The following is a 14,044-nucleotide window of genomic DNA, read 5'->3' on the forward strand; positions in this document are numbered from 1 at the left end:
TGTGCAAAAAAAAAGAAAAATATATATTTACAAATTTTTTTCTCAAACCAAACAATTTCAAAACTGGTTTATTTTCTCCCTCACCCAACGGCAATATTATTTTGGTGCCCCATCCTTCCCAGTCCAGCCATAAGTGGAGATAGACTTGAAGGTCTTAGGGGTGCAGCAGATGACAATTGATATACTAATACATCATGTATGCATCAGTAGGCTGTGGCATTGATGATGGGGGGGGGGGGGGGTGGATTGCCCTCCCTCAACGTATAACAATTAAAATAATTTAGTTAATTTAATAATTAAAATCTAGTTAATTTAATAATTAAAATCTAGTTAATTTAATAATTAAAATCTAGTTAATTTAATAATTAAAATAATAATTTAATAATAATTAATTAATTAAATAATTTATTTAATTCAGTAATTTAAGTAATATTTTAATTAAATAATTTAAGTAATATTTTAATTAAATAATTTAAGTAATATTTTAATTTAATAATTTAAAATAATATTGTAAAAATGTAATTTTATAGTTTTTTTTAAAAATCATTTTAGTAAATTTTTTAAAATTTGTTGGAATGGATTATACAAACCTAGGTATGTAAATAAAATTTGTACTAGTTAAAAAAAGTTTGAGTACGTTTTGTATACTGTCATTCATAGCATAATATGAATGAAAAATCCATTAGAATGTAGATGGGACAAACTCTCTCATCAAATTTTGTGTTATTTCATTTTTTTTCCTTCTGTGAAAATTTTTTCCCGTTTTTGAAGTTTTTCCTTCTTAAATTGATTTTAAGATGGGTTGTGGAAAGCAACATGGGGGAAAGGCATTGCTACTGTTACTTAAAAAGGATGTAATGTTACTCTCTCACACACAGTTGTTGATAAATTTGATAAGTTATTCAAAACTTTTTTGGTTAGCAAAATGCGTTTGAGTTTGATTTATTTCACACTATTATGTAAAAAAAGTAATTTCAATGAGTTCCACTGAAATACAAAGTTTAGTAAAAACTAAATTCAATTTCAATTCATTCAATTTGGTAATAATCAAAATTCAATGTTATTTTGGTCACTATTTGGTCACTTTTGAACATTTTGGTCACTATTTGGTCTCTTTTTCAAATATTTTGGTCACTATTTTCACTAGTTTTGAGGCCATGATCCGTGCTGAGCCCTGCTCTCTCTCTCTAATCAAAAATTCATATATAATAATGTGAAATTCTTGGTCACTGTAACATAAATTGAGCCTTTGTTCTTAGTTACAACATAAAATCAATGAGAAAAATCTGTGTACATAGTAGCTCCTCCAAAAAAGTCAGCCGTAGCAGTAAGATTTCAGGGTAAACACTAGTTACCACGTCACCCACCTTAGATATTTCAGAAACAGGAAAATTAATATTTTAATTTAAATATCTAAATGAAGTTTCACGAATCTCGGAATTTAACGTTATACTCCCAACACAAATTAATACTTCAACATGGTTCGTACGGTCCTTGAAAACCTTGAAAAGTCCTTGAAAAAAAAAAGTTCATTTTCAAGGCCGTGAAAGTCCTTGAAAATAAATGAGTCCTTGAAAAAGAATTTTATTTTAAGAATTCTGTGATGAAAAATTTGTGTTTTCCGAAATAGTTTTCGCCATTTTTTTTTTTTTTACTTCGTAAGTGACGTCCTTAAAAAGTGCAAAGCACAGGGAAAAAGCCTTAGTAGCCAATAACCCTGGATAATTGGATTTAAAGCACGTTTTTCCCCATTATTATAAAGCCGTGTTTTCGTAGGAGCAGGTTTTTTGTGCCGCGTGCAAAGTGAATCGCCCAGCGTAATACGGCGTCCACTCACCAATAATAAGAAAACAAGTTCGACTGTTTTCCTAGAGAGCGCAACAAGCCTCACGCGGCAGTGTTTTACGTCGGGCGTGATTGGCCGACTGTTTCTGGAGGAGTCAAATGCGTTGTGCGCCACTCGTTTTACCGATCTTCTCTTCATTTTTGTTTTCTTTCACTTCCCTTCATCGAGCTCGATGCTTCCCTTCAAACCGGAGCATGCAGATGACAGAGTAGCTGATAGCAGGGCCGTGAGCTGATGCGCCACGGTAGGAATACACAAACGCGTAGTGTGATTATGTAAAACGTTTCTGTCGACGCGAAATGATACAGTTCGGTTCATGCGGCGCCAAAAACTTATGTTGGAATGTTTTTTCCCTTTTTATTCTCTGTGCACGTGGAACCGCTCGGCCCGACGCAATATGTAAATCGCTGGCGGCATGCTCTCACCCTCACAGGAGCTCGGCTTTGTACTGTAGGTTGGTTTTTTTCCTCGTCTATGTCTGGATTGTTTTTTTTCTCCCTGAGATTGCCGGTTGTTATTTGTCGGCCGTTTTATTTATTTATTTCTTTTATGATCGTAAATGATCTTGTTTTTTTTCCTTGCAACTTTTATGGAATAAAAGCTAGAGTTCAAGATGAACTTCCGATCGTTGTTTTTTTTCTTCAGCTCAGTCGGCACGCTCTGGCCCCCAACAACCAACCAATACCTATTTCTAGAGTAGAAGTCCTTCTGCAGTTGCCCCCCTCCCGCGTTCTAGTACCGGCGCTGGTATGACGTCAGTGGTCTACATAATTACTTGGAAGATCACGTGACGCGTTGAATGTCGGCGCATCTCAGTTATTTTCTAATGGTATCCATAGTTGTTTAAAGGAGTTTAAAACAATAAATGAAAGAAATAATTTCAGTATCGATGATATGATTCCAAAATTAATGAAGGAAAAAATTACAGAATTAATGAAAGAAAGAATTACAGAATTAATGAAATATAATTCCAAAATTAATGTGAGATAATTCCAAAATTAATGAGAGATAATTCCAAAATTAATGTGAGATAATTCCAAAATTAATGAGAGATAATTCCAAAATTAATAAAGCAATAATTCCAGAATTAATGAAATAATTTTAGAATCAATAAAATAATTCAGCATTAGCGAAAGAAACAAATCCAGAATTGATGAAAGCAATTCTAAAAGTTATGAAAAATTATTCCAGAATTGTTGAAAGAAATAATTCCAGAATTGATGAAAAAATTCCAGAATTGATGAAAAAATTTCAGAATTAATGAAAGAAATTATTCCAGCATTAATGAAATAAATAAATCCAGAATTAATGAAAGAAATAATTTAATCTTTATCTATCTTTAGAAGAGTTCTTTTTTTTAGTCTTTAAAAGGAAATTAAGTGCAATATTTAGAGACTAAACTACGTTTCAATGAGGAAATTGACAGGCATGAACTATTATTTAATGTGTCATGTTTTGTATGATATATATGTGTATGTGGCCTCCTTTATTCATTACAGATGATGTGAAATAAAGTAGGTAGAAATGTAATCTCTGAAAGTTTTAATCAAAATTAAATATGCGCCTATTCATGTTAAAAATATGCTTTTGTAAAAAAAGTCCTTGAATTTTTAAGTTTTACCTTGAAAAGTGCTTGAATAGTCCTTGAATTTTTTTTCGTTGGAAGAGTACGAACCATGTTCAATTTAACTTCAAAAACAGTGACTTACCACTACTACTGCTACTTAACAGAACACGCACCTCGTACACATTCCTCTACAGAATTTCTAATGAATCTGCACATGCCGGAATGTGTGTTGTGAGTGTATGCTTGGCTTGGCCCTAAAGTATTTATGTTGTAGAGTTGCGTTTGTTTCGTGTCCATTCTGCCTTCTGGCTTCAATTTTCTGAAGTAAAGATAAGTGACTTACACTGGATTATGGCACTAATGAGACTTTAGTTGTTTTCTGTCCATTATTTCGTTAATCATGGGCTGAATTGAAGTAACAGCCAAACGGAGACAGCCAAAAAGTTGTTAACGTTTTCTCTGTTTTGTTTTGAGCACAGTCATAGTAGAAAAAGCTGTTTCACAAAGATACATGGTAGAAAAACAAAGAATAAGTCTCATCGCCACCTCATGCAAATTTGGAAATTTTTTTTTTACTTTTATCCAGAATTTTGCAAGGCTAGTAGAATTATAAGTACTCTCCAATTCTTTGTTGGATGACAATTCAATTAGTTCAAGGGTTTCTCGATAAGAAAGGGCTGGTGTTTTGTATTCAAGAAAAGGATTCACGATCTACATGTATTTTTCCCTCGTGTTCCAGATAATATTTTTCAAACGACAATAGCAACATCTTTAAATGTGATTCAATAACATCTGGAATAAGGGTGCTTGAATGCAAGTCATCTTCCATAACATAATCTGAGTATGACAAACATTTCATAATTATTTTCACCAATCATTTTCAGCCAGACTTTGAGTTTCTTTTTAAATGAGTCAACCTTATTTCAAGAATGAAACATTGTTTCTGATCCTGGAAGTTTCAAATTCAACTCATTTATGGAAGAAAATATGTCGCTGAGGTATGCCAACATGTCTACCCACTTCTTATCTTGAAACAAGTGGTACATATTACTTTTTTTACCAATAAGAAACAATTCAACTTCCTTTCAAAGTTCATATATCCTCTTCAGAACTTTACCTTAGGACAGCCAACCAACTTCTGAATGAAAAAATAGATTTTTGTGATCGTTGCCCATTGGCGATGGGCAACAATCTAGTATTCAAAGCACGGTTTTTTATGAAATTAACTATTTTAATCGATTGCAACAGGACTTCGTTAACTTCAGGAATCATTTTTTTAGAAGCCAGTTTTTCCCTGTGAATGAAACAATGCATTGATAAGTTATTTTTACTCACCATATTTAGCTACTAAACTCGAATGTCTACCCGTTACATTCTCATCACTGTCAGTGCAAACTCCAATGCAATTTTGCCAATCCAATCCATTATCTTTCATAAAATTATTCAAAACTTTGAAAAATTCATTGCCGGTTGTGTTTGCAGCTAATTCCGAAACACTCAATGTTTTCCTTCACGTCATTATCAATGTGATTAATAAACCGAATGTACGTGAGCAAAATGCTATGATTTTGGACATCAGTGGATTCATCCAGCTGTATTGCAAATAATTTTGACATCTTAATTTTTTCTACGAGTTGCATTTCCTTGTCTATAGCCACGTCGGATATGCACCTTTCTATGGTATCATTTGACAATGGAATGTCTTTCATTCTATTTGCTGCAGACTGGCCTAACACTTCTCGGCAAGCAGTAATTAAAGAAGGCTTGATGAGTTCTTTGCCAATAGTATATGTTTTTTTTGCATTTGGCTATTTGTAACGATATCAAATATGATGTCGATAGTAGTGAATCAGTAGTCAGTCGTTGAAGTTTGAGAAATAATTTTCTTTTCTGCTTGAAGGGTGCCTTTTTTGCACAAGAAGAAGTCAATAGGTTTGTTCGCAAAATCAGGATGTTTCGTGCTGAGATGTCGGATGAGATGCGATGGCTTCATGGCTTCGTTTGCCAAAACATTAGCACAAATAACACATTGAAGTCTTGGCAATTGGTTGGTGTCAGGGCAAAAAATGAAACCAAATTTCAAATAACCATCATTGTATTTATGGATGAACGCTGACTTTTTTTCTGAGTGACACTAGCTATTTTTGTCCTCATTATGCTTGTCCTCGTGGGGCGCAGTAACCCAGGTTGATAAGATACTCGCCTAAAGTACCAAAGGATGTTTAGAGGTGTCGCGAGTTTGATACCCGGTTTGTCCTTGTCAGAAAAATTTCCTGACATGGGTACAACAAAAACAGAGACATGACCACAGAAAAAATTGGTACCACAGAGAGTCCCCCCCATCGAGGGGTTAGCGTACCAACCTCTCGATGAGTATAAAAAAAACAAGCCTGCCGTTCAGAATCGGCAATAAATTGTAGGTCTCTGTCTAATTAGCCCTTGTGTGCAGAAAATGACCATGGTGCGACAAAAATGATCAAATGATCAACGTCCTCGTTATGCATGTTCGTTAACCTCAAACAGTCATTTTTATGCACTGCAGTTGACAAAGCTAATAACTTTTGCATCATGTGTAAATTTTTCTTCAAAAAACTACTTCCCAGGAATATGCAGATTCCAACACCTATTTTCTCATAAACAATAGCTCTAACATAATAAAAAAAAGGATTCTTGCATTTGACAAAAACTTGGAACTAAACATGACTCTCTCACATTTCCATATATTTTTGCCACAGTTAAATTCCATAAGCAACCAATAAAATGCAGATTTGTAACATGTGAGACAGGGAGCTACAACAATGCGGCAGGAAAAATGTTTTTTAAAGTGCTAAACAGTATACTCTCACTCATCAAAGACGACAACATTATCATTAACAACAACCATAAGGTTCTTGACTTTATCAACAATAAAATTTCTCACATTTGCACATATGATTTCGAAAATCTCTTCACCAGTATATTACACAATAAACTCATTGACACATGTTTTCATCTCTCAAAAATATTAAGGTTCTGTTAAGTTAAATTTCACACACTGGAAAAACCTTGTTAACTTCTGCATTCTTGAAAACTTTCTTTACAGTGGAATACATATCCACAAGCAGATTAAAGGAATACCAATGGGGACCTGCTATTCGAGTGCCCTTGCCAACCCTTTTCTACAGAGAGCCATTCATTTTCTTGTTGGAATACAAGGCTTGGGCTATAAAAAAAAGCTTGATTTCTTTAATATGTTTACATTGGAGAAACTCAGGTGTTGGGGGGGGGGGGATATGATCAAAGCATTTGAAATTTTCAACGGGACTGATAAAATGGACCATGAGTTATTAATATACTCAATCAACTGCTTCAACACGGCGACACCTGTACAGTTTGCTTAGGAAGGGACAATTCCATCGTGTGATGTCATATGGAGTTTTTTCTCTAATAGGGTTGTTAATAAATGTGAATAGCTTACTTCGGGGAGTTGTGAATACTAGCAGAAGTGACACATTTAAAAAGAAGTAAAATGAGCATTGTGGGATAAATTGAGAAGCTATCCATGCTTAGAATAAGACAACCATAATCTTTTTTATGGGTAGTGTATTACATAGTATTATTAGTTCTTTCTTTTGTGATATATATGTTTTTATTTTATATTGGGTTGCTGTATTTTGGATATTTGACATATTTTTTATGGGCATCTGTTTTCAGCTGCTTCATTGGGCAATTTGCCTGTTATGGCCTTTCTATTTGGTATTTTTACCCAATGTGTATTTAGTGAAATTATTTTTTGTGAATATAAATTATCCATAAGCAACACAGACTTTTAATTACTACTAGCTAAATAAGTAGCACACATTGGGCAGCAGTATACAGTATAACAACTCCTTATAGTGTCAATGCAGGACTTGGCTGGACCACAATTGTTGGAGCACTTCACAAGTTATGATGAAAGTGTTGTCGAAGTTATGGGTAAAATAGAGCTTTATATCTAATGTATGGTATTTTGATAAAAGTGTACGGTGGATTTTGATAAATTCATTTGCATCCATGCAAGGCTGGATCCTCCCAAGAATACAGTAGACTCTCCATAGTCCAACTGTGCAGCCAATCCAGTGATAGAGTGTGTTTCAGCAGATTTTTCAACCTTAGAAGACAGAAAACATTTGCCTATGTGTAGAAGTTTATAATATTTTAAATTAGGACTCGACAAATTTCTTTCATCAGGTCACCATGGCAACTAAAAATTTTGAAATTGGCATATACATTTTTTTATGCGTGCTTATAAATTTGAACCAAAGGGCAACACAAAATTTCAGGAAATTTATGTTTATGTGCCTACTAACAGGGGAAAATGGTCACCAAGACATGGAAATAATTGATTTTAGACAATTTTTCTCGGGAAGGAAGGGGGGGGGGGTGCTTAGCTCCCAAGAAATATGGCTGGCACTTAATTTTTTTTACAGTTTGTCAAGTCCTTCTTAAATAGGCTTCTTTTCAACTGCCTTCTAGCAAGCAACTCTGGTCTGATATGTGCTGGATTACTGAGTCTATTGTAAAGCTAATCAACAAAATGTGATGAATGGTGTTCATCAAGTGATATTCAACGTGATCATAGTGATATGCAGTCTCTCTGCAAAACTTTCACCGTCTGTGTAATGTGTTTGATGACAACAGTGATGAGCTTCTGTCCTCATATACATAGGATTCCATAATTTCCCTTGCTGCATTTTGCTAGCGAACCGCTGATCCTAGACATGCTTCCAATTATAAAAAGTATCAAAACAACATGTTGAACGCACATGCGTCATTCATGTTGCAAATTGTTGTATAGTTATTAAAATACGAAAATTAACTATCTTACAGACACTTTCATCAAAAACCCAATTAGGAAGCTGTTGCACTGTCTCTCCTGAGGCCAACGAAAAAGATTTAATGTTCCTAATTCGCTGAGGTATTTGAATTTGAAAATTGGAGAAAAGTTGAGAGAAAAAAACATAAACTAACAGACAAGCTCATTATGCTGTTCTTTCCAAACTTTTCTCTGATTTTCGAATCCAAATAGCTTGTATTGCGTATAGAAATATGTTTTTTTTTAAAGAGGGAATCAGGAAAGATAGGGCAACAAATTCAATTGGATCTTTGAAGACTGGTCACTCAAGTATTACGTCAGCATCGAGGAGGGGGGGGGGGGAGAAGGAGAGGGCTCATCAACCACCCTTTATGAAAATATGAAATGTTCTTAAAGGCATCTTATTCCGTGCGCCCCAAAAATTAGAAAAACCTTTTTATAGTTAATGGGCACCTGAACTAACATTCTACCTATTGATATGTTCCCTACAGAGCCTCTTTAGTGACTTCTAAATGTTTCGCCGATCCAAGTGATCTGGAAATATGTCTGGGCTGCTTAACCCTTTGAGAGGCACTACATAAAAAAAAAATTTTTTTTTGGCCGAACTGACTTCATATACTTGATACATAGGACCCGTATAAATGTATTGTGCAACTATTCTTTTATTTTCATCAAAATCCAGTCCAGCGATCAACAGGTACTCGTACAGCAGGGACACCGCCCACCTAGAACACTGAAAGCTTCCCTAGGGTGTAATGCAGGAAAAGCAACATTTTCTTTAAAAAAATTCCCTTTCCACCGATTTTGTAGGCCAAAATGACCAACATATTGATAGCTATTAAGCATATTGATAGCTGGTATATCGCTTTCAATGAGGTGGCAGTGTACATTTTCGTTCTTGAGTGGCATATAAATTTGTTCGAAATGCTAAATTTCCCATCAGTGGCACTGAAAAAAAGAATAAGAACATAAAGTTTGGCTATGTATCCGGCATTGGTAGAATTTCCTGAGATGGTCCCACTTCTTCCTTGAAATCTAGGTTGTGGTTTTTTCTCCCAAACCATATGAAACCATATGAAATTGCAGAGAAGATCTAGGCATTGGGCAGTGTATACATCAGCATCATTTTCGTCATAATCTATGCAGTAAGCTTTGTTTTATTTTCTTTACCTGGGCTATCATCAGATGCATTAGACTCCAGATCAAAGAGAAGCTCTGAAATTAGTATAATATTGCTTCCTCTGTACTAAGGAATTTTATAGGCATATTACCACCAGTAAAAATAATAAATACACAATAATCGGGGGGGGGGGAATAAATTCCAGAAAATAAAAATTAAAGGAATAGAGAGAGAGAGAAAGCATAGAAAATAGTCGTCAAAAGAAAAAGCTGCTCTAAAACCACTAGAATGAAAGAATGGTTCTGTGCTAGACAAAAATAACATATGTTGTGTCTTCCATTTTAACCCCCAAAAAACCTCCACAAATACACATCTGAGATGTTTCAACACCATGGCTGCTGTCACCCATTTTCATAGCTGCCAAGTCTCCCGAATTTTAGCTTCATCCCTCGACCTCCCGAAAAGTTCTTAAATCTCTCGTATTTTTACGGAAATCACAAAAAATCCCTAATTGTCTCTAAAAATTCTCTACTTCATTTAAAAAAATCCCCCCCTTCCCTAAGTTCCCTTATGAAAACAACCCCTAAGGAATTTCTTGTGGGGCATGAAGCCTATTTTTTTTCTCCTTTCGAAATGACGTCAAACGTCGTATAAATTGGGAAATTCTCCATTTTACAAACCCTCTGATGGTAACAAGAAAGTTGTTTGTCTTATCGTGCAGGGAAATAGCTTAGCAGCCAATCGTCCTGGATAATAATTGAAGATTATAGTGACGCGCGTATGGACAAAATTTCTTTTGTCTAAGTTACGTATGTGCGATACAACAAAACATGAATACTGATAAGCAAAAACATATTTAATCAATTTTAAAGATACTTATTCCGATGAATTTACTTTCATCAAACGGTCCAGAAGAGGGCAGACTTTTCCTTTTTGTACAAGTAGTGTTACAGACATAAACATCGGTCATGGAAAGAATGCCATCATAACTCATGTGAAATGAAAAAAAAAACCCATCAAGAAGTGTCACAAAAAGTCGGTGTTCTTCAAAAATTGACGCTTTTTTCCCTTCATCTTCTGATGATTTTCGGGTCGTTCGCACAGAATGTTTGTTCACAGCGTTTCTGATTGAACACAATATTTATTTATTTTTTTAGATCACCATTTTGAAGTTTTGGTCTCCAATTTCACTTGTTTTTTGCGTAGAGATTGTATTCCCCAACGCTTTAATTTTTATGTGTGGAAAATCCCTATTTTATTAGGAAAAATCCCTTTCGTATTTATTAGGGAGTGGTTTTAGCATAAAATACGGGTCAGCGCGAAAATCTCCAGCATTTTCATTTTCAAAAGTTGGCAGCTATGCATTTTTTTAGTAGTGTGGAACCACCTTTTTAAAACTTCATTAATTTGATTTTAAACTATTCTTAAGTTTATTTAATGGCTTAATTTCAACAAATAGGGCAAAATCTATAAAAAACCATCAATTTTTGAAAAAAAAATTTTTTTTTATTAGGAAATCAATTTTAAAACAAGTACCATAAAAATAGAGAAAATGGCGGATTTTTTACCACTTGCAAAACAAAACCAGTATGTTGCTGCCATCTCTGACAGAAAATCTAAATCTTAAGCTGTTTAATAGGATTTATATGATTACTGTGCGAAAATTAGTTATTTTTTAAAGGAATTTTGAAAAGGTTTTGCTATGGGGATACCGCGCCGGAAAGGGTTAAGTGCTCTGGAACTGTGCCACACATCACTCAAGTGATTTGTAATTATATCGTGGATCATTTAAGTAATCTGGGAATGTGCTGCGGGTAACTTGAGTGATGTTGAATCACACTGGGGCTGCTTAAGTGCCCTTAAAACTGTGCCACATGTCACTCAACGGATCTCTAAATGTGCCACGGTTCGTTTAAGTGTTCTGGAACTGTGTCAATGGTCAATTCAAATTGAAAAAAAATATCAGTGATACAGTGAAAAGTAATTTCAGTTATTTGCTGAAAGTAGCTGGATAATAAGGGTTTCCCACAAATTTATATTCCAATTATTTTAGGGCTGACTTTTTCTTTTTGTACAATGGTTTTACGGACATAGACATCAGTGATGTTGGAAAAACTGACATCATCCCCAATGTGAAATCAAAAACACATCAAGCAAGTGTCACAAAAAGTCAGTGTTCTTCAAAAATTGACGCCTTTTTTCTTTCATCTTCCGATGATTTTGTGGATATTCACACAATGTTTGTTCACATCGTTTCTGATTGAACACTATATATATATATTTTTAGATCACCATTGAAGTTTTGGCTTTCAATTTCACTTGTTTTTTTGCATAGGGTTGTTTTTGCAATTTTATTCCCAAGGATTAACTTCCATGTGTAGAAAATCCCTATTTTATTTGACCTCAATTTTTGAGTCGTGATTTTATTCCCTATGCTTTTACTTTTATGTGTGGGAAATCTTTATTTTATTCGGATAAATCCCTTGCGTATTTGTTAGGAAGTGGTTTTAGTATAAAATATGGGTCCACGCGAAAGTCTCCTTAATTTTCATTTTCAAAAGTTGGTAGCTATTCTGTTAGGCAGAAATGCTGATTTTTCTTTTCCCATGATCACGCATCTTATGTCGATCCGCTCGCGTCGAGCAGTAAAGATTTTTTTCCTTTTTTTTCTTTCTCTGATGTCGTTATCTTTATTTTTGAATACGGCGCCAAGTAAACCTGTTTTTCATTGGTGCTTTCGTTAGTAGCGCCAAGTGGGTGGATTACTGACTATATATAGACTGACTAGTATATATTTGTATCTCTTTTTTTTCTTACGTGCCGTGAATAAAACCGGCTTTGATGCCAATAGTTTATTTTTAACTTGGCCTGACTCGACTCGTAATTTTCAATTTTAAATTTCATGACTGAATAAGAATTTCTTACAAATTTATATTCCAATTATTTTAAGAATAGTCCCGCACCATTATATGAGAATGAGTCAAAATCAGTGTCTGAAGCTGTATAAGGGTAATGTTTGAGCATAATTCACATGTATATCAAAATAATAAAAAAAAAAAAAATCTGGACAATACAATCATATGATGAAAATTTTATAAGAAACATGTTCATGAACATATGTGCTATTTTCACAAAAATGCGTACAAGTATTGCACAAAGCAAGTAAAATATTCTGTGTAAGTTACAAGCCATGTGCAGCTTTTTATGATACAGGTGTTGTAAAAAAATTTGTTAAAAATTTTTGTTGGTCCTCTAAAATTATTTGTGGCCGAATTTGCACTAGAAAGTTAGAGTTCAGATTATTATGTTCACATGTCCAAAATTACAGAGCAGTGTGATACCACAGTACTTTTGCTTTAAAACTGTCAAGTGCTCATAATCTAGTGACCATTCAGTGTATTGCTGTATCTTGACTAACCCTATGGTATCAATATTGCATTAATAGTATTAGTATTATAATATTAATAGTATCATATAGTATCAATAATACATTAAGTCTATATAAAGTTACTCTATTGTGTGAATGCTATTGTGTATTCATGACTATAATTTATTTTAATTAGTCAATATATTTTCTGTTATTTTATAATTTTCCAGGTAATCATGAAAGTCAAACACTAAATGAAATGTATGGATTCGAAGGTGAAGTTAAAGCAAAATATCCTTTTTTGTGTTTTTATTGTTATTTGGTTTATTAAGTTGAATATTTTCAACAGTAACTGGAAAGTACCATAATTTTCAATAATGAAGCCTTTATTCAGTCACTCACTTGAGGAGCTTATTTTCAAAAGCGAACATTTCCTTTTTTCTCCCTAAGTGTATTTTTTAATGGTTTCTGAATCTTTGGGATGAGCTCTGCTGGAGTATGCAACAGGGTTTACTTAAACAGGAATAGATTTTTTAGTAGAAATTACAATTTAAAGTTACTCATTTGGATGGGATGCCGTTTCAGAACGTTGCCAACGTGGCACCTAGGAAACGTTTGTTTACCTTCTGCTTCAACTGGATTATACTGCCTTCTCTGTCTGCTAGGGCTTTAATCCTGCTTAGTGAAATAATATTGCCATATTTCTGGTTGTGGTGAAAACAGAGTTGATAATTTCAGTCTGGGGGCAGAGCCCCCCTTCAACAGCCAGAAAAGCGAAGCCGTTTGCAGGCTAAGGTCCCACCGAACGAAGTTCAGCCTACATGTGTAGTTACTAATAAAGTAGCCTGAAACATTTTTTTGTGCGTATCTATGGTTATAGCTGTAGGAGTTTTACTATGTTCTCTCTTACATCTTATTTGCATATTTGTATGCACCTATGTTGGTGATTGGACGAAACATTTTCTGCGCTAATGCATTGTTGAACTACGTGTCATTTCACTTCCATCGCACGTTGTTGCAGGATATTCTGCTCACAGTCCGATTTTTTTAAATTCTTGACAGTGCTAAATAGCTTCTGTTGGGCTGATGCCTAGTAACTTCAAACACTTCGGAATTGTCGTTACTTATTTTTAAAATTTGATAGTACGAGTTTACAGCCCATTCAATTCTGTTGGATTATTTCAATTAATTATGCACATTTTGGATTATTTCACGTGTTTGTGCCCTAAGGATTATTTCACATAATTGTGAAATAATCCTTATTTCATCCTTATTTAAATGACACATAGTTATTTTTTGTATCAGCATGT

General features: G+C 34.2%; 1 protein-coding gene across 1 annotated transcript in view; it reads left to right on the forward strand.

Annotated features, from left to right (window-relative positions):
• Positions 1–14,044, forward strand: part of PpD3 (protein phosphatase D3) — a 102,889-nt gene that overhangs the window by 58,273 nt on the left and 30,572 nt on the right. Inside the window, exon 10 of the mRNA XM_089238530.1 lies at positions 12,965–13,025. Within this exon, the coding sequence (XP_089094656.1) occupies positions 12,965–13,025 (61 nt within the window). The remainder of the gene's footprint in view (positions 1–12,964; positions 13,026–14,044) is intronic.

The sequence above is a fragment of the Pholcus phalangioides genome, unplaced genomic scaffold, assembly GCF_987345545.1.
Source record: "Pholcus phalangioides strain wild (caught in Gottingen) unplaced genomic scaffold, Ppha-v1.0 ptg000010l_1, whole genome shotgun sequence".
NCBI lineage: Eukaryota > Metazoa > Arthropoda > Arachnida > Araneae > Pholcidae > Pholcus > Pholcus phalangioides.